At 51.2% G+C, this 21,673-nt stretch overlaps 2 protein-coding genes across 2 annotated transcripts in view; one reads left to right on the forward strand and one right to left on the reverse strand.

Annotated features, from left to right (window-relative positions):
• Positions 1-13,600, forward strand: part of LOC135819894 (mucin-2-like) — an 18,200-nt gene extending 4,600 nt beyond the window's left edge. The window contains exons 5-7 of the mRNA XM_065333195.1: positions 901-997; positions 7,302-7,334; positions 7,722-13,600. Coding sequence (XP_065189267.1) covers positions 901-997; positions 7,302-7,334; positions 7,722-11,842 — 4,251 coding nt within the window. The 3' untranslated portion in view covers positions 11,843-13,600. The remainder of the gene's footprint in view (positions 1-900; positions 998-7,301; positions 7,335-7,721) is intronic.
• Positions 13,601-15,453: 1,853 nt separating this feature from the next.
• Positions 15,454-18,440, reverse strand: LOC135819895 (uncharacterized). Its single transcript, XM_065333196.1, has one exon. The coding sequence runs from the start codon at positions 18,292-18,294 to the stop codon at positions 15,874-15,876; it is 2,421 nt and encodes an 806-aa protein (XP_065189268.1). The 5' UTR covers positions 18,295-18,440; the 3' UTR covers positions 15,454-15,873.
• Between the last annotated feature and the right edge of the window lie 3,233 nt (positions 18,441-21,673).

Here is a 21,673-nt window from a genome sequence, read left to right on the forward strand (position 1 = left end):
ATGCGTTTACTGTCATTTTGCCGCGGTACTCGTATTTAACTGATTTACCCAGCCGTGTCAAAACCGCGTGTCGCCACAATGCCGGGCTTCATAGGGCCTCATCTACATTGTTGATTGTCTACAGACAATCCTGGTGTGCTTGCACAACACGTTGGCAAGCACGTACAGACACCGGGTGTTGTCCTGCGCGTAGCCTCGCCTCTTGTGTATTTTTTGTATTTCAAGGATTACCCAGAGGATCTAGGCCTGTCGAGGGGACCTCCTACTCAGAATATTTTCATAATTCGGGAAAGAGTATAGGTACAAAGAAAGAAAACAACGAAAAGAAGCAAACACAGCAACTGCGCAAGTCTTATACTGTAAATATACAAAATTTCGGCACTTCACGATTTTTGACATTTCGACGGCAGTTTATTTTCGGCGTGGGGTAGAGGGCATGGTATAGTGCGACAGATGCTGTGAAAAATGTCATCGGCGTTTTAATTTAGGCGTTTTGGGTCGGTGCCGAATATAGCCGAAATTAAATAGCTGCCGAAAATTTGTATATTTACAGTGTCGGAAGCAGGCGTGTAGCTTGTATACAGTCAGCTCAGTCCGGTCACCACACCTGCTATAGCTGCTATAGCTGCTATACCTGCTATAGCTGCTATACCTGCTATAGCTGCTATAGCTGCTATAGCTGCTATAGGTACCACGTAGTGAAAATAGGTAAAACTGGTGAATATGAGGTACATGGTCACCACACCACAGATAAGCTCTGGTACATGGTCACCACAACACAGATGTACGAGCTACACACCTGGGGAGGGGAAGGAGGGGGGGGGGGGGGGGCACTCGGCTGTGTATGGATGCATGGACAATGGTTGGTATCTGCTATCCTAATCTGTGGTTTCTGTGTAGTTGAAACACGGCGATTCCATTAAATCTGCCGCAGCAGATGCAACGGCGAGAGCGGCTGCGGGGGGACTTGACACCAAGCCTACGATATCAGCACCAAGTAAGCCGCACGCTTTTTATGTGTTCTCTTCATGTGTCTGTGTGTTTGTGTCTGTGTATGTTCGTGTGTGTGTGACTCTTTTTCTCTCTTTCACACACTCTCTCCGTCTCTCTCTCTCTCTCCGTCTCTCTCTCTCTCTCTCTTTCTCTCTCTCTCCGTCTCCCTCTCTCTCTCCCTCCTTCCCTGCCTCTCTCCTTCTCTGTGTCTTGCTGTGGGTAGTAAGCTGTGCTCTTCAGTGTGTATGTTAGGCAGCGGCGTGGAGGACGGGGGGGGGGGGGGGGGGGGGGGGGTATTGGCAGACTATTGGACCGTGCTACGCCCTACCCAGCTGCTGAGCACTTTAAAACCTGCTCTGTGAAACAAACAAGAAATATCGTTCACAGAAATTAGGGCTGAAACAATTATACAGAGTGGAATCGATAAACGTTAGTGTTCAAAACGAGTGCTAACGATTGTTTATGCATGCATATCAGTGACGGTATTCTAGACCTTGCACTCCATCCGATAGTGAATACAAGTACAATTATGTTCTTTCAAGCGCAGTAAAATTGACTTGTGGCTTTGAAAGAGATCGGGAGAGAAGACTTTGTCTTTTCAGTTCATTTGTGGGAAAGGTCAGAGCAGTTGCCGGAGGGTGATGACAAGATTCTTCGCTCTAGAAACAACGTGAAATCCTCTAGTTCATGTTGATAAACCAGCCGAATGTCTACATATGTCAACAGTGTGGAGCCACAAATTTCTAACGTGGTAAAGGTATCGTGGAATTTCTTCATAAACTGGTGTTCGAGGTACACGGGTAGAGCCGACAAGAATCGATAAAACCAACATATCGATCGTTAATGATATTGAATGATCGTTTCAGCCCTAACAGAAATAGTGCAGTTTTCATTCGGTTTGCAACTTTCAGTGGTTACTTTATGATCGGCGTCTCGGGTGTTGAGAACATGCATACCGTGTTTCCTTGAACACCCGCCGCCCCTTGATTACCAGCCGCCCCTTGATTACCAGCCGCCCCTTGAACACCCGCCGCCCCTTGATTACCAGCCGCCCCTTGAACACCCGCCACCCCTTGATTACCAGCCGCCCTTGAACACCCGCCGCCCCTTGATTACCAGCCGCCCCTTGAATAAGCGCCGCCAGTTTATTTGAACTGAGGGTTATTCGTACACAAGTGCAGAGCAGTTCACAATTTATACGCAATTTCACAGCTACGAGATGACCTTCAGCTACGATGTCATACTCCTTCACATGCAGCTAGTGCTGCTCTCTGTTCGGACAAAGGACTCAAAGGCGATCTAAAGAAGGGAATAAATCGAACACGCCATGATGATGACCTCTCACAACATAACGAAGAGCAAGACGAGTTATTTTATCGACCACCAAAAAAGAAAATGGGACGCGAACAAAGTAAGGGGTCGTCCGCAATTATCGAAAGTTTTTTCCAATCCGTAGTAGCTTCAAATTTTTCCTCACCCACCCACCCACCCCCCCCCCCCCCCCAGTCCGTAATAAAATATTATTGATGGACACACACCCCAACACATATGGAACAAACTCGTCCATTCCTTTTTCGCTTCGGCAAAGAATACATCCTTGTTCGTCGTCTTGGACAACTGCCACAAGCAATTTATTGTTCTGTAATAATCAGAGTCACCAGCGGTTTTGAAAAAGGGCTGCTTCTTCACCGCCTTTCCAAACAACGTCGCCTGTCTGGACATAGTCAATAACAGTCGTCAGCGCCAGCGCTAGACGGAAGGACTTCAAAGGAGTGCATGGTAGACGGTACTCTGGACGAAGGAGACAGTGAAACTCAAAAATAGAAAGTGTCGACTCGCCGTCGAATGCGCCGAACTTTATGATCCCCGGCCCAGGAGCACCCAATGAAGCGCGCGCGTGGGCGCAGAAACTGCCAGAACTACAAAAATATTTGTAGTAGACAGTTCGCGCGCAGCCGCGCGTGGAAAACAGGGGCTACACGTAGACGTACACGTGGCACGCGCACGTGTCATTTCGGAAGTTTTTCAATCCGTAACTGTCCTTGACCCACCCACCCACTTTCGAAGCTACTACGGATTGGAAAAAACTTTCGATAATTGCGGACGACCCCTAAACGGATGAAATGTAAGACGCACTGAGGATTGTCAAATCTACAAAACCAAGAACTCAGATCGGAGAACTAATTACTTGTCTAGGAGAAAGTGGACACTGACGATATGAAAGAAACGAACGCAGAAAGAGAGAAAAATCAAACGGGAGAGAACAAAACTTGCGCGTCCTTTTTTATTACTGCATCCAAAATTTTCAGCGTCGACGTCTTCTTGAAGCCCCTCTACTTCATCCTCGTCGGCATGATGGACTGCTGAACATGCAACTAACTTGCTAGTCGAGCCTCAAGCTCCCTCGCCATGATATTCTTTCCAGTGCAACTGGAAAAGAAAAGAAGATGCACTAGCCTACAGTGTAGCTGGACAACAAAGGTTCAACAGTGCACATTGTATGTGAACTCTACGCATACAGCACGCACATTGTGACGTACGACTATTTTTCAGATCCGCACCCGTTTTGCTAGTTTTGAATACAGGCCGCGGCGGCTGTTCAAGGAAATACGGTACACACCACACCCACACACACACACACATACACACACACACACACACACACACACACATACACACACACATACACATACACACACCCACACACACACACACATACACACACATACACACATACACACACACACACACACACACACATACATACACACACATACACACACACACATACACACACACACACATACATACACACACATACACACACACACACATACACACACACACACACACACACACACACACACACACACACATACATGTACATACATGTACATACACGCCTTGACCTAGGTAGTACACTTTGCCTTGGTACGCTACAGTTCGTACCATCCCTCCACGGCATTCAGGGCCTTCAGCTCTGCATTAACGCAGTCTTTCCAGCGCTTGCGTGGGCCACCAGGTGGGAGCAGGCCGAACAACAGAATCTGCGGGATGCGCTCCGATGGCATGGGAGCAATATGGCCCAGCCACTCAAGCCGTCGTTGGCGAATCAGGACAGCAAGCGGACGCTCGTCTCCCCACATTTCCAGCAGCCAATCCTTGCTTATTCGTTCTTTGTCAGGCATTTATCATTCAAATGCCAAGAATGGGACGCAAACACTGCATGAAGAACGTGGAAGCAGTTTCCACTTGGAGGTCAGGTAAGAGATCGTGGCCTTTGACGTCCAGGCATCTGTGGTGAGGTCAAGTGCTGGAGCGTTCTGGAGTAGCTCCATCAGTTCTTTTCGTGCTCTTGCGTGGCACTTTTGGATCATGCCAGCGATGCAGGTTCGCGATGGCACAGTGAAGCCAGGCTTCAGGAACGACATGAGCCTCACAAAACCTCCTTCGCTGGCAATCCCCAGAGGTCGCATATTCTGGCAGATCCAGTCCACCCGCAGGTTGTATATTTGGGAGACCTTCGCCGTGCTGCACGGTGTCCGCGACTGCCGAACGCCGAGCGACGTTATGGGGAGAGTCCCTTGCCCAGTTGTCACTTAGCTAGAGGCGTGGTTCGCAGCAGGCTTCGAAACGACGAAGGGATGACTAGTTCTCAAATGGTTCTGGAGGTTCGTCGTCCCTCCACTATAGGAGTAGGAGTGCTTGCAGTGGCTACACATTCCTTTGTTCTCTACCGGTTGAGAAATGTGCTCCCAACCGAAGGAACGTTGAGACGCCAGCTTTCCAGCCGTAGTCGCCATGATACTGCAAGGGGTAACAGGGCATGCGCTAAGGATTAAAATGTGCTCTGACACAATGTCCTGCCAGTTGCAAAAATGGCCGAACATGTCCGGACATGCAAATTGTCACATCAAATCACACAATGTTCAGTGTAGAATTAATACCATCGAAATGTTATTACAACGTGAAAAGACCTTGGCTGCTGCTGCGTCGTCAAGTTTGCACAAGGCTCGAGCGATTGGCGCATACTCTATTGGGTTTCCGCTTGGTTGGTTGGTTGGTTTATTTTAACTCGCACAATAAACGGGATCTAGGCCCAATGATATAAAGGCGAATGGATAAGCCGCATTTAGAAAAGAGAGGACAGGACTTAGAAAATTACGAAAGAAGAAGTATCTGACAGAGAAGTGAAGCGAGTATCAGGGGTGACAGGGTGGTCGAGGAGAGCTAGGGGGAGGGTTAGTCTGAGCAACAATATGGTAGGCAACTTATGCTAAACCTTTTCTGTCTTGCTATGGTCCGAACGTCATCCGGCAGCAGGTTCCAGAGTGTAGATCCTGCGACGCACGGCCGAGAAGCGTCAGAGCGAGTGGAGGATGGCTGACTGAGCAGACCACTGGACCTCTGATGACGGGTTCCCTGCCAGCAGATCTGACGAACAGTACAGACAACGTGGCACTAGCTTTCCCGTGAAGGCATCTCCCGACAAACACTAGTAGCTTGCACTTGCTTGACTGCTCCTTGCCAAACAATGCCATGGCACGGCGATGCATTTCAGAAGCAGCGCGATCTTTGAAGGTTGACGTTTTCAGGTTCCTGGAGCCAACGACGAAGGAGTTAGAAAAATTCTTGCTGCTGCGAATTTTATCAACAAAACGGGAACTCATCTTACACTTCAAATTTTCGACAACGCTATGATCCGAGGGACTGCGCTCATAGCTCAGCCAAACAGAAGTTGAAAGCTCCCTATCATACTCGCCGACCCACTTGTCACAAATACTGTTAAGCGTGAAATTTTCGCGGCGTTTTTAGTTCGCGTTTTCAGAATCCGGACGGGTTTGCGAGGTTTTAATTTTGCGATTGCAGAATGGCATTCTTGCTAAACCGTTCATGGATCTCCTTTTCGCGCTGTCTAAATTTCGCGACTTCCACGCGGTCGCGAATTTCGCAGAAATTAAACCATGGCAATAATTTCACAGTTTACAGTACTGGGCTTCTTTTCATCAGCAGTGCTTGGCTTTCTCTTGCCAGACGACATCACTAATGACTATGAGACAAAGGATTGACGTGCCTTTTCTTTTTTTTACTTTGCAAAAAAAAGGGCGCGGACGCTTTGTCCGGATGTGTGCAAAACATCCGGAAACCGACCGTAAACGGTCGGAAATTGTCCGATGTCCGACCGTTATTTCGCGCCCTGGGTAAACAAATAGAGTCTAGAGAACGGAAACTGTCAGACGCCAACATGTCGGACCGGAAAGAGTATCGAGGTGACAAGCTCAAGTACGTAACGAAACTACGCACAAGCGTTCCGTTTGCAACACGTGTGGTTGCAGGGTGAACTGAAGTCACCGTGCGTCTCGACTACTGTAATTCATGTCATTTTAGGTGCATCAAAATTTCGGTGCCACGGACCTGCCAGGTTTCAGGTGTATTTTAGAATCAGGTGACCAGCATTCCCATCACAAACAGTGTATACCCTAGTGCCTTTTAGGTGTAATCTAAATTTAGGTGCCTGGTTTTCACTACCGAAATCACCGAGATTAAAGTTACACCAAAAGAATATCGTGTTGTACAGTATATCTTGCTACCGTTACCTGTCGTATCTCACAGCTTGCCGTGATCTGGTGTCAATGATCGCATCGTCCAAAATACTTACTCAAAGGCACCCATACCAGTGGCCGCGCGGTACGGGAAACGCTTTTGAAAAGTCGATCAAGTACAACATTTCGAGTTTTCGTTTGTTTGAAAGTTTCAAACGATTATTCGGATTTCAACAAACGGCGAGGAGATAACAATTTATTGCGATCCGAAGATTATTCGGATATTCGTACTAGTCGTTTAACCCCTATTAGAAAGCCTACGAATGTCGGCTTGGAGAGGTACCCATCACGCACGTGCACACACGCACGCACACCGGAGAGCGCAACACAATTTCGACATTACTCATGGTATCCTGGCACTTTCTGGAACGGTCAGACATTGCTAGACACTGTGATTTGAGCAGATTTTTGTGGTGCCTATCTTGCCCTCAAATGGAACTTTCGGTCTTTGACTACTTTGTGGTGGATCTGATCTCTTCAAAGACCACCTCCACAACCACCACCGCTTTAGGAGCTGCATCTGTGCCTTGATTCTTCAGGATGATGAAGTTCCTGCAGGAACGTAAACTCAGTCTGCGTGAGTCTCATGCGAGCCATGTGTGTGTGTGTGTATGTGTGTGTGCGTGTGTGTGTCTGTGTGTGTGTCTGTGTCTGTGCATGCGTGTATATGTGTATGTCGATACGCCCTTGTTATTTCCTGCATAGTTCCTCTGGCAGCCAGTACAAGTACAAGCCAAGGTATGCACAATTGTTTACAGTCCAGTGTGTCTGGTGTTCTCTTCTGTCTCTCTCTGTCTCTCTTCTGTCTCTCTCTCTCCTCTCCCTCTCTATCTCTATCTCTGCCTCTATCTCTCTCTTGTCTCACTCTCACTCTCTCTCTCTCTCTCTCTCTCTCTCTCTCTCTCTCTCTCTCTCTCTCTCTCTGTCTGACTCATGCACACACCAACACATAGCCAGATGCAAGAAAGGAATAATACCAAATTTCTTTTTGTAAATCTCTGCATAAAAACCGGTTCAACTGTGTGTGTGTGTACGTGTGTATGTATGTGTGTGTGTGTGTGCACATGTGTGTGTGTGCGTGTGCATGTGTGTCCGTGCTCATCTGTTTGCTGGTCTCTGCATTAGAGAGGGCGTGTGTTTATGTTGGACAATTTGATGATGACCCGTTGCCACCACCACCAGCTGCACCAGCCAACAACGGCACGCCTCCCCGGAAACCGCAGCAACCGACTGGAAAGCCGCTACAGCCTCCGCCCAGTCAGCCCCCGCCGCCACCTCCATCGCAGTCGCCGGCTAGAGGCTTGAAGGAGCTTTCCCCGCCGTCATATCCGCCGCCGTCTCCCTCGCCGCCGTCTCCCTCGCCATCCTGTGACACGACAGGGTCCGTGTCATCCACCACATCCAAGGCAAAGCAGGTGTTGTTGGAAAGGTTTCTGCTGCTGACAGACTCTCCTCAGCCCACTCGACAGGCAGACACTGACGACCCCGTACTCGATGACGTTGCACCGCACGACCCCTCAGCGCTGGAAGCCTTCTCCCAGTACCGCCAGCGAGCGTCCGCGTTACCCCGGTCAAGCACCATCGAGCGGCCGAAACGATTGCACAAGCAAGAATCCTTGCCGGTCGACCCCGCCACAAGCACTAGATTCTTACGAAGTGACACGGTGTCATGCGTGCCGGATGCCGATGCTGCCGATTTGGTGGCCAAGCGTCCAAGCCGCCTACCTCCGCCACCCCCGAGGGAGTCGGCGACGGACGACGTGTTCGGAACCAACGATCGTTACACAATACACGGCGAAGCGACGGTGAGCGAGCTGTCCATGCTTGAGCCAGCGCCTTCGTATCCTCCCCCACCTCCGCTGGACATGTGCACGCAGTCGCTGCCCACGGCCACTCCTGCCGCACAATCCACCCCCTCACCCTCCTTGCCGTCATCACCGCTGAGTCGGGACGAGTACACAACTACACACTCTCCGCTGCCACAGCAGGTCGGCGACGGGGATTACACGCGTCTAGAACGACCCAAGACGTCTCCGCCACCCGCACCGACAGGCGGGAGGACGGCTCCCCACCCAAAGCCACCTCGGCGTAACGTGGGAAACCAGGTGCCTATGAGACCGCCGCCGGTTCCCCCCGGCCAGAGCATGGGGGTCGTGTCGGGGGTATCGTCCCGAGACACACTACCCGGGAGCTGCGCGAACACCAAGCGCGCCAGCCTGGGAGCAGTGTTCACTTACAGCGGAACATCGGTGTCGCAGGCCGATTCACCCGTGTCCTCTCTGGCCTCCGGAGCGTCGTCAACTGCGCAGCAACCGGAGCCAACGGCGGTGGTCGTCGATGGCGACGAAGGCGATGCGTCAGCGTACTCCTCTCTACAGCACTGCAGCATGGTCAGCACAAACGCGCCGAGCGACTACGAGGAGTTCAAGCCGATGCCACGACGTCGCTCTTCCGCCATATCGGTGGTAAATCACCTTGGCGGCGGAGTCGGTGCTCGGCGAGTGTCTAAAGCGAGTGCGGGCAGTGCCCCAATCAGGTCACAGTCACCGTCTGCATCGCCACTAGAATCACCGGCGTCCTCGCGATCTCCACCACCGCTGCCCATACTCACGCCCGACGCCAGCATCATGTCGGCGACGGGCACGCCGTCGGATTACGAAGACCCTCACTCGCTCTCCTCCAGGACCACTCGCAATCTGCAGAAGGCAGCACAGTCGCTGGCCGAGGCGCCGGAGTACGCCATGTACACGGACGAGTCGGTCAAAGCGCGCTTCCAGCCGGGCGGGCCGATGGTCAAGATGGCATCGGATTCCCTGGAGGACGTGGCAGGCAACGGGGGTGGTGATGACGCCAGCGGTCTCTACACCACGTTTGTCAAGCCGCCGCCGTCACGCAGAATGACATCACCCATCCTGACGGCCACGATGCACGCCTCCGACAAGCCGCAGGAGCCGGAGAAGCGCTCGCGCTTCAGCCTGTACCACAGCCCGCTGCGGTTCATGCGTCGCAGCTCGGGCAGCAGCTGCCACACGCCGACCAGCGATCGTTCCGGATGCAGCACGCCTCGCTCGCCGACATCACCGCGTCACTCCATCCCGCCGTCGCCCCAATCCACCGGCGGTAGCAAGAGGAGAAGCAGTGGCAAGAAGAGCCGCTCGCCCAAGGGGGGAGATAACTCCCTGCCGGCCATGTTCATTGGCCAGATCTCGGCGTGCACGTCGCCGACCAAGGTCGGGGAGATGCGCCGATCGGTGACCCTTAAGCCGGGCAAGTATATGAACGGCTCACAGATCGGTGAGCGTTACTCGGACGTGCCAGCCTCCACGTTCCGCAGCTCCGGGTACGTCCCACCGCCGCCGTGCTGCCCTCCGCCCGGCGATCTCCCTGCCGGCAGTACCCAGGTTAGTAATGACATGCTGCCACCCCCACCACCACCACCACCAGCAGCCGACGCCACAGAGTGCTTCGTCGACCCGCTGATAGCGCGGCTCCGCAATCAGTTCAGTCAGATGTCCGAGGAGCCCAGTGTGGATGAGCAGTCCGTCGACGGAGCGTCCATGATCGACGGAGTTCAGGCGTTCTACCGCGGCGGGCAATTCCCCTCACTGGATGACTTGCTGCCCAACAAGCAGGATGCCAAGGGCGACGGCCAGGATGTGTCGTCGTCTCAACCCGACCACGTCGTGGCTAATGGATCGTTGCCACGCATGCCACCGGCCATGCCACTGAATCCACCGCCGCTCTCACCCAGCGTTTCATCGGTCAAGACGGCGGAAGTCTCGTTCTCCCAGTGCACATCGCCGACGCGCGGCAGCAGCCGTGCAGATGAAAGCGTCGTCGCAGAACCAGCCACAACGGCATCCAGCAGTGGTGGTGGCAGTGCTCCCGCGTCACGCCTCAGCCCCGCCGAGTACTCCAAAATCAACCGTCGCGCCGCGGGCTCGGTCGACATCGACGGTAAGACGGTCGTGGCCAGCAGCCTCTCCAGGCGGAGAGCCAGCAAGCAGGCAGCAGAACCCGACTACTCGGTGCCCAAGCGGCGCACAACAGTTGGTAGCAGCCGTCCGTCGGCCATGCAGAAACAGAGCCGTTCGATGACCGTTACCAGCGCCGTGCCCGGACATCCGCCACCTACGGGAGACTTCAACAGCAGCGTGGGCTGGAATGACGGCAGAACCCCCGACGGTACGCAATCACCGACAGGAGCACAGCCGTCGTCGGCTAACAATGCAGCTGCAAAGCGGTCCGGTTATGCCAAGCTACCGCAGGCACCAGCCACCTCATTCGCCGCGCTGCCGTCAAAGCAGCACCTGGTTCGGACGCAAACGGCCACGGTGGAGAACAACACCTACGCCAGCGTCATGCTCGACGGCGGGCGTACGGGCACCAGCGCCGACGAAGACTCCTCGTCAGCGTTTGCCAACGACGAGGAGGAGGCACCGGCGTCCGAGTATGCCCGGGTCCTGGTGACCAAACGGAAAAGCTTGCGGGTGCGCGATCGCCCACCCAAGGTGCCGGCCAAGAAAGTGGAAGCCAAACAGGGCAGCGTAGAACTGCTGGAGGTGTTTGAGCGGCGACGCTCCGTGGGTTCGATCCGCAAGCACGGCCGCCGACAAACACATAGCGCCACTTCTCGCTTGAGCTCCGCTTCTAACTGCGAGGAGGAGGACCTGTACTCGATGCTGACATACCCGGACAGCGACGGCAATCGAGACGGCGGCTACGAGGGTGGTGAGAGTGGCGCGGAGAGTGCGGGCGGCTTCTCCAGACCCTCGCTGGGCAATCCAAGGATGTCGGCGAGGTTCGGAGGTAGCGAGGACTTGCTCGCATCGCCGAGTCCTAGCGCTGCTTCGTCATCCGGGCCGGCCGTAGCGCCCCCATCCAGCCACCACCAGCACCATGACCAGCAGCAATACCGGCCTTACTACAGACAGTCGGTGGACATTCTGGACAGCTCTGGCTCCATGGGCCGATCAGGCATGGCGAGTGCGAGCTTTAATGCCCCACCGCCGCCGCCGATGAAGGCCGGCCACTCTAAGAAGAACGACAGTAAACCGAGCCTGTCATCAGCGGCCAAGGGCCACAAAGGAAAGCCTGACGCTCAGACCAAGTCCAAAGGTAGCAGCAAGGTGTCTAGCAAGAAAGACGAGCAGTCCACCAGCTCACAACCGGCCATTCTGAAGAAGATCGTCACGCTTTCTCGTCAGGACAGCGGGACTTTCCCGAGCGTATCCAGCAAGAAATAGCTCTGATGTTGCCAGTCCCTCCGGCTCAGCAGTGGTGATGTGCAACCAACCCCATATCGCAGGGAATGCTTCAAGCAACCGAGGCACTTAGAGGAGAAGAGCTCGTGGCATGCAGCATAACGTTCTCGAATGGTAGACACTCAGGGCGGTGCCTGCCTCCGGACTCCGGGCATTCCTACACACACACATGTAGTGGCAGATTTGTAATGAGTTCTATGCTATACTACCAGTAAACTGGGACACTCAGAGGTGTGTGCTTACAGCCAGGTAGATTCCGGTTGGACTCTCACCTCGTGCCCAGTCACCACGCGTCCCTGCCACGCTCATCTCGTGTGTCATTAGCAACAGCTGAGCAGTGATGTTCCTACCTCAGGACTGCTTCGTGACTCCGCTTTCAGCGCACCGTATTTCTCCCGGTGGCCAAGCGTGTCGGTGCGTGTTGCAGTGTGTGCGAGTGTGCGTGTGTGTGCGCGTGTCCATTGCAGCGGATGCATTGGCAGCCCGAGGCAAAACTCCAAGCGCCACTCGTCACCAGGTGCTCGGTGAATTGTCGCCGTGTCCAAGCAGAGGATATGTAGTGAAAGTCACGCCAGCGCCTAGCTCACTTATTCTCCTCGCCGCGCTCGCGTGTGAATGTACATGAGTTTGTGTGCGTGGGCACGTGAGTTCACGTGTGAGCACGTGAGTTTGTGTGTGTGCACGTCAGTTCATGCACGCACTTGCCTGCCGTGCAGCGAGCAAAATGATTTAAACCTACTCTCCCCGTACCCTGCGAAGATGTCAAAGAGTGGCTTGACAGGATCTGGCATCAGACAAAGCTGTAGCTACAATTACAATAGCACTGGCACCTTCATGCCTAAATTCCTTTTTTTTTGTACACACACCGCTCCCATGGCTCTACGAATAGCACTCGCATATGTACCAGTAATATTTTAATATTTTATATATTTATTCCCAATTTTAGCGCTCAGTGTACTTTGCTGCATTCAGTAACGGGCAGTGGCGCTGCCTTTGCCCTAATTTTCACCCGTCCGTTTGAACCTGAAAGTGTTTCCTGGTTTCCACGAGTAAATGTCTCAAGTCTGCAACGATATTTTTCTGAACCGAATGCCTAACTTCTTGGCCGTCCCCAGTGTTGGCTCGCTCCTTGGCCTTTTGCTTTCCTTTTCTACATTTAAATCGGTTGAACCAGTCTCTTCTTGTGTCTGTAACTCGCACCATCTCAATGTCCCTGTGCTCTACCAACAGTGCTTGTGCGTTTGTATCCGCGATACACCACTATCAGACTGTACCACCCGAAAGCCATCATCTTCTCAGTGCTCCCCGTCCTTCTGTCTGCCTTTCTGCGACTCGTGATACCGACACTCAAAAGGCCACCTTTCTTTCTTTCCTCCCTATTCTCATCGTCCCTGCCAGTCCCGCCTTTCCGTGAATATCGTAAGTATACTCGCTTGATTGTTCGCACATTTTTATCTGTCGTCTTCGAGGCTCTACTTCTGCTTATACTCAGTGGAATATATTTTTTAAATACAGTTTCCGACAATTTTTAAAACTTTTAACATAGCTTTGAGTCACCGGTCTCTATTCAGGTTTAGATATTTTTTAGCACATTCTTTCTCTGTCCCGTGCAACCAAACGCACACTACTCCACAGTGTGTGTGCGAACTCACACACGCGCAGTGCTGTGCTGTGACGCGGAATTTCAAGTCGGCGTCATTGTGATCAGAGCGCTCCTTGCCGGTGCGGTGTCCGGTCTTCTGTACAACGGCGTCAACCTGCCCGCCGACACCGGCACACATAATATTCTGTTGCAAGTCTGTACAGTGGAGATTGGATATAACAATACTCCGTCGGGAGAGAACAAAATGTCACTACTAGTAGATTCGATCTGTTACTTAACCCGATCAAGGCTTAGCTAACGACTTACTATTATATAAAACCACTTGGGCAACAGAATTGTGCCGCTAAACTCAATCTGTCGTTGTATGCAAGGTCGTTAGATTCGATCTCCACAGTACATGTATGTAGGATCAAATGCTGCTGTATTTCCTCAGGGAGTCACTACTGGTCAGGGAGTTGCACGCAATCCCCTGCTGTCGGTCTATGGGGTGTGTCAGATAATAGAGAGGTTAAGATGCACGTTATTTCTGACGTGGCGCAAACAGGTTCAGGTCGCGTTATTTGGCTCGTGCGTCAAAAAAAAACAACGCAAGTGACTTTCCGCTCGCGTCGAAATTTGGAGTCTTACGCCAAATTTGACGTAAAATTGCGCGGCACGTCGGAAATAAAGTGCATCATCTTAACCTCTCTAATACGGTTGCTGTACACACGCCATGCATTGCATCATAAAACACGCCTGTACATTTTTTCCGGGACAGCTCCACGCTCCAGGGGACTTTGACTGTGGTTATGATGCACCGCGAGAGTTCACTACTGTCTGCGGCGTGGCGTACTCTGCTGCACATGTACAGTACTCAGTAGTAGCATGTATCACTCAATGAAATCCAGTCGCGCCACTCAAGTACGCGCCGGGCGTTGCGCAGCCCTAGACCTGTGAACACTGGGCTGGGGAATGGTGCCAGGCGCAAACTTGAGTGACGCGGCTGGATTTCATTGAGCAGTGCTTTAAGTTAATCCGTTATCGGGCTTGTTGTTGTATACTGTATACGCTTTGCTTGTTGCTTTAGCAGGTAAATTTACATGGCATTGTACAGTCGACTCACTTATAACGAACTCGCATAGTCTTACGTAAACTACATGCGCATCTGTGTTCCGCCATACGGAGTTTTCAAATCATGTAGCTGCCCTTGGCAACTCCGAACGCGGCAGTGTACGACCAGATCCGAGATCGACCTGGGGAGAGAGTCATAAATTTGTACCCCAATCCACTTAGGCTGTCATCACACCACGTTCTCCGACTCCCGTTTACGTCTACGTCTATGGTGAAAAAACCAAAACGGGTGGTCGTAGACTTCTACGATCGTGTCATCAGACAGGCACAGTTCTTGACGCGTACACGCAGTCAGGTTTTGTGGAGAAATAATTTTTTTTTTTTTTTAATTTGAACCCACGTACATCGAAGTACAGGGTCGCTCGGAAAAAGGCTGGGGGAGATACGCACGTTCATACAAAAAGTCGTATACCCCCCCTCTCCATACGTATATACCACGTCCACGGGGACGTGGGCCCACGTGTGCGTATCACAATGTGTACAAAAATGATTTTTACCCGCCATATACGCACAAAGGCCACATTTCGATCCGTTGGATCCGGTCAACCCTGCTCCCCGAGGTGGGTTGACCGGATCCAGATTCGACCAATCGAAAGGGTGCGAATCCAATGGATCGGGATCCCGATCCTACTAAATGAACATGCCCTTAGTGACGTCCACTGTTGAGGTCTCACTTATTCCGAAGTGAACATTGTATCAGCAGCGCAGTGGTATGGGCAACTGATGTATCGGCCTGGACTTCGCCCAGAAGCGTGGCATTGTAGACCTTTTTTAAGCCACCTCGAGCATGCATTAACACATACACCGCACGCACACATCTCTTCCACACACACACACATGCACACTCACTCACAAACACACACAGAAGCACACGTACACGTACGTAAACATATTTCCTTATTCATTTTCGGTATTCCCAGATCGAGGAATGTGGTCTAGCAGCGGGATCTCCGCCCTGTGTATTAAACAATACATCATGTTTAGAATAGCCGGGGCGCATGTAAAGAACAAACAGCTGGACAAACACGCACGCTCACACACACACACACACACACACACACAAACACGCACACCCATACCCACACACTCGCAAGCACTGCAGGAAGCACGCACGCATGCACAGTCCGGATCCAACTGTTTCCAAATGATATTCTAGAGAAACGATGGTGAATCAAGGAGCCTGCATGAGATACTATTACCATGCTGTCCTTGATTGGAGTGCTGTAAATTAAAACGTTCTGCTAATTATAAGTCATAGTGTTGTCTGGCGTTTTGCAGTGAATAATCGATATCGCATTCACTACTCTACTGCCTGATTTGTCTGCGCAAAAGTGGTCACCACGGCAACTTCAATGCCACTGTCGCCAGTACCGCTCCCGCTGCCGTTGCTACCGGCAACCTCGGAGACTGGCGGCAGATAGGATACATTCTCGGGATCGGCGCCAGGACCTTTGCTCTGCGGCCCCTTCGCCTGGGCCTGGGCGATGTCGCTCGCCGAGATGCCATCTATCGAGCCGTCACTCATGCGCCGATGTGCATCATCCAGATGTATCACTGTTTTCGTATCTTGCGCGACCAGGGAGTTCTTCTTCTTGTTGATGACAAAGGCAGATGCGGTGGGTTCAACTGTGCTGGCTGTCAGCTTCGGCAGCTTGCGCGCAAAGAAAATGACAGCGAGCAAGGTAAATGAGAAATGAACTTCGAGGAAGCGCACCAGATACGAGAGGTCCGGCGTCAGCGTGAAGACGTGCTTTGCTATGAGGGAGATGATCTTGACAACCAGGTAGATATACACAGACAGCTGGATCTCCTTGGCCTCGGAGAAGGCGTCACTCACGTTGCGTAGCTGGAAGCTGAGGTAGACCACAGGACAGAGGAACAACAGAGTGATAGCTTCCATGATGTCATCAAAGAATGACCTGGCGCACAGGTGGTACTTGAGGTTCGACGCATTCTCAAACTGCTGCGGCTTCGGCGGAATGCCGATCGTCCAGAATAGAAGCAGAATGATGCAGGCGAACACGATGGCCGACAGCATGTAGGCGAGGTCGGTGTTGCTAAGGCGGCTGCGTCCCTTGCCACGGAAGCGGCGTGTTGAGAAGATCTGATGCAAGCGCCAGGTCTTCACCAGGATACTGCCATAGGTCAGTGAAAAACCGAGATAGTACAGCCATACTGAGACGACACAGCTTGAAGCGGACACATTCAGGTCTGCCAAGGCACCAGCGAATGCATCGGGCATGATTCCGATCAAGGCCAGTACAGCTCCGAGTAAGGTGGTGATCAGGAACGGCCAGCTAGCTGAGCGGATGGTGTGTGTTCCGCGGAACACGACGACAACGGCAATCAGCACAATGCACATGATCATGGCAATGATGTTGATAGCTGACAGGCCACCAATCATGCCGGCCTGGGCCTGTATTGTACAAACCTCACGGCCATTAACACATTCATCGCAGCCTTCTGGGCAGCGCTTGCACGAGTACTCTGATTCCAGCACAGCACGAATTGCAGTGGTCTCTGTTTCACACTTCTCTGGAGCTGTGCAGCTGCAGTTGGTTGTGTTGCGAATAGAGTGCGTTGCCGTCTCAATATCCGTGCCACTGTAGTACTGCTCAGACGTTTTCAAGTCGCTACCATTAGCGTCCCGACGGTAGAATCCTTTGCGACATTGGCACTTGTAGGTGCCGAATGCAAAGCCGCGATTAGGGATGTGCTTGCACTCTGTAGACTCGGGCTCGCAAAGGTGAGTGTTACGGAATGCATCGAAGGCTGAGTGTGGGTCATCAGCGTTGGGTGAGCATTCATCAACGTCGATATCCGAAAGGTTGATATCAACTGCTGTCATGCCAGCATACTGCAGTTGGTTGTTATCTGTTACATGAAATATAGGCGTTGAATACGTGATCATCCAAATGAAACCAAGGAAGCAGTCAAAGTATGGATTCGTCCACAACCCCTCGGAGTAGCCAACAGCCACTCGACTGGTGGAACGAGAGCCCAAAGTGGTTCTTTCCACAGAAGCAGGAATTGGTGAGCCATGTAGTGATCCTGTTTCAACCCACGTACGGTTCACTGCCTCAAGTTTCGCTTGGGGAAGCGTGAACCACTTCTCTGTCACCACAGGAAATCGGCCAAAGTCGAGGGATGTGACCTCCACATTCTTCGCGGTAACGGGCCTGTAGCGATATTGGCAGATAGCAGATCCACCTGTCTGATGACCCATACACGATCCAGCCGCAAACAACTCCTTGCTGGACACCAGAGTGGATAAAGTAAGGCTACCGAGTACTGGATTTCCCCCGTCGTAGGGGTTTGCTTCTGTCGCACACGTACTATTCAGCAAATCGGCTAGAGCGTTCCTCCCAGTGACTGGCTTGAAATTTCCAACAGTGCTCGACGGGATACTGCTAAGCAAATCAGACAGGATCTGGCCATTTCTCGCCACCAACCTGGCATGATGCTCAAATTCTTTGACGTTGATGTTGAAGCTGGGGAAAGTGAACGAGGCACATGATGGGGGACCGTCACCCGACTTCAGAGCTTTTGATCGTGTGATCAAATCTTCCACGAACTGCAAGCCAGCTTTCTTCGTCACTCTATTTGTCAGGTCATCACTCGAGACAGCTTTGTCGCATCCACTCAACTGGTCTATGGCATGGCAGCATGCTAGGCAGCAGAAAATTAGCAAGATGCTTGGTTGCACACGTTCAATTACCATCTTCACTTCCCATTACAAGCGGCTGCATGCAAGCTTATGTGGATCAAGAACTGTCTTTTTGCCAAGAAGACAGAAGCTCGAAGACGCCCACTGTTCGCAAAGGCGTGCAGGAATGACAACTAACTTGTTGTACGATAGCTTTTGTACGAATCTCAAGTACATGACTTTTGTACAGTATTCTGCGGAATGGATGCACCACACGCCTGCATGCATGCAGCACGTTTCAACAGATAATGGATGCCATGCGCTAGCTACAAGCTGTTTATAAAAATAAAAATAAACTGCAAACTGATTGCCAGATTGGGTGTATACGATACATACCGTACACATGGTACACACGCCAACATGTGCCACATGTACATGCACATGCACATACCACATGGTCGACCGGTCGCGATCGGGTCGGGAGCTAAACCGCGGAACCTACAAAGGCTACATCCAATCCGGTCCAGTCACTGGTCACCATATCTGTAGACTACTGACTACTGGTGTATGTGAGCTGGATGGAGGAGCTGTTACAATCATGTTGGACGTGACTCATGCCTCATGCCATGGTACATAACATGGTGTCTGCTCACAACTCGTGTTTTTTTCAAACATTTGATGTGGATCAAGCCTGGCGATGCAGGGGTCCGGGTCCAGGCCAGGAAGCTCGAAGGTGGATCGTGGAGCAGCGGAAGGAAGACTTATTACTACGTAGTAATAGTTTCCACAAGTTCATAGAATGGACAAAACAGTTCTGTCCGCAGATTGAGTAGAATGGCGTTTAACTTCTTAGGAATAGGAGCCCGTCTCAAACGAAAGGAGGTAAGGGAACAGGACAAAGCTGGATCATCGTACTTTGATAGACCATCAAGCCCTCTGATCTGCACCATGTTTGATTCAAAGAAAAGCTGACGATACTGATAGAACATTTTGACAGCTTCTTTCCAACAGCTATGAAGGTGAAGGTCAGTGAAACCCCACAATGCCAAACCAGCAAACACTTGCAACGCAAGAGTCGCGCATGTACCTGGCTCTCGAACAATCATGTACTGAGTACTACAGTCCATTTCAAAACTATAGACGCGTACCTAGGCAAAAACCGTTATGCCAGCATCTATACCACATAAAATCTGTGATCACTTTGTGCATAAATTTTTCCAAATTGGGCGTCTGTTATCCAATCCTTTAGAAACTATAATGAGAGTAATTGTGGAGCGATCCTGAGCAATATTCCGAAAACTATTCTCAAAAAGTTCCAGCCAAATTTGAAATATTTCAAAAACCCTACCCGTCTATAGTTTTGAAATGCACTGTACATAAGTACAATGATTACCTGTATCACCGCCATTGGCATTGGGCCCGGAGCATGCCTCCTCGATCCCCTTTACTTCCTCCCAAATAATAATTTTAATTCCACTGAGTAGATCTACAGCTATGTGTACACTAAATACACGATCGGCATACCCGGACCCACATGTACATGGGGGATCTAGGAGGCCGGCATGCGCAGTGGCCCGCAGCTAGCCCGGCAGAGGTCGTGCACCGTAGCTAGCCAAAGTGGATGTACTCTTGCTCGTAGACCATGTACCAAGAGTCCAAAGACTCGACTACAAGAAGGGCATGTTCGATTGGTAAGGATCGAGATCGGGATCCAGATCTCAGATCCCTCGGATCCTTCAGATTCAACTGAACACTTTATTTTGGACCTTGACTGTTGCCATGTTGAAAATGGCGCTCACAAGGCACCCAAAAGGGTGAACGTCGTACTCATCGCGTGCGTCGTACAAAAAGTCAACAAGCTCTATCTCCATCCACGTGTACGTGTGCGTACCACAATGTGTACAAAAATGATTTTTACCCGCCACATATACGCACAAAGGTCACATTTGGATCCGTTGGATCCGGTCAACCCTGCTCCCCGAGGAGGGTTGACCGGATCCAAATCCGAAGGATCCGGATTCGACCAATCGAAAGGGTGCGAATCCAGTGGATCCGGATCCCGATCCTACCAATCGAACATGCCCTACAGTCCATTTCAAAACTATAGACGCGCAGTGTTTTTGAAATATTTCAAATTTGGCTGGAACTTTTTGAGAATAGTTTTCGGAATATTGCTCAGGATCGCTCCACAATTACTCTCATTATAGTTTCTAAAGGATTGGATAACAGACGCCCAATTTGGAAAAATTTATGCACAAAGTGATCACAGATTTTATGTGGTATAGATGCTGGCATAACGGTTTTTGCCAATGTACGCGTCTATAGTTTTGAAATGCACTGTAGGTACGCGTCTATAGTTTTGAAATGGACTGTAAGTGTACACATACTATTGTACAGAACTATTGCTTGTGAGTACAATCATCATGTAAAAAAAAAATACATTATCGTGTCCGTTCCCGAAGGGAACTCACGACGGCCGCTACACCCGATAACCCTAGCGGCAGATGCAGCGCCTAACGGTGGGGGTGAGTGGATAAGTCTCACAACCACTGGCACAAGTGCCGAAAACGACCCCATTAGCTGCATCCATGTACCCCTTGTACCTGGTCACAAGTTCCCAGTTGACTGTGGGTAGCAGCACGGCTGGAAAAACCGCTCCCAGGCAGAACTTGAACCAGGTACAGTACCTCTCGTATCTCAATCATGGTCTTTGACCAACCCACTGTGCCTGCCTGGATCATGTACATGTATAAAAAGTACTCAGTAGTCTTGTCTTGATCATGATTTTCAGGAAAGCCCCTGGCCCTGACCACGACTTTTTTCAAAGTTTCAAGCGAGTTCATTCATTGCATTCTCTGATACATGTACAAAGATACCAAAACGAAGACCAGAAACACACACATCGCTAGGGTCCGGCGGATTCTGCTCGAAAAGGTGGCAGATTCTGCTCGAAAAGCAGTGAAATTGGCAGAACCATACAAACCTTATGGCGGGCAATTCCTCGATTTCTGCTCCATTTCTTCATCCACATACCATACATGCATGAAACTTACCAGAAAAAGTCCCGGATTCTGCCAATTTTTCTGCCGGCAGAATCCGATGGACCCTACACATCGCAGAGGAGTACGGCGAATCAGTCGCGATATCTTCCCAAACAATCAAAAGCAACTTAAGCAGGCTGAAAGAAATTGTGAAAGACATGTTTCCTTTGGAAAAACGCCGACAGAAATTCCTCGGCATTTTTCTCTTATCCATTAGCTAGACCGGTATCCACTTTCTGTTGACAGTAATTATCCCTATCAATGGCAAAAACTCAGATTCCACGACCGACAGCGTGAATTCCGCAAATTCCGTTGCGGAAATGACCACGTCCACAGTCCGCAGACTCTCGCGTTTTGCAGAAATGAAGCGGCAAAAGTTGCAACTTCGTCCGAAGCATGAACCTTTCCAAGAA

This window comes from Sycon ciliatum, chromosome 6 (assembly GCF_964019385.1).
Source record: "Sycon ciliatum chromosome 6, ocSycCili1.1, whole genome shotgun sequence".
Taxonomy (NCBI): Eukaryota; Metazoa; Porifera; class Calcarea; order Leucosolenida; family Sycettidae; genus Sycon; species Sycon ciliatum.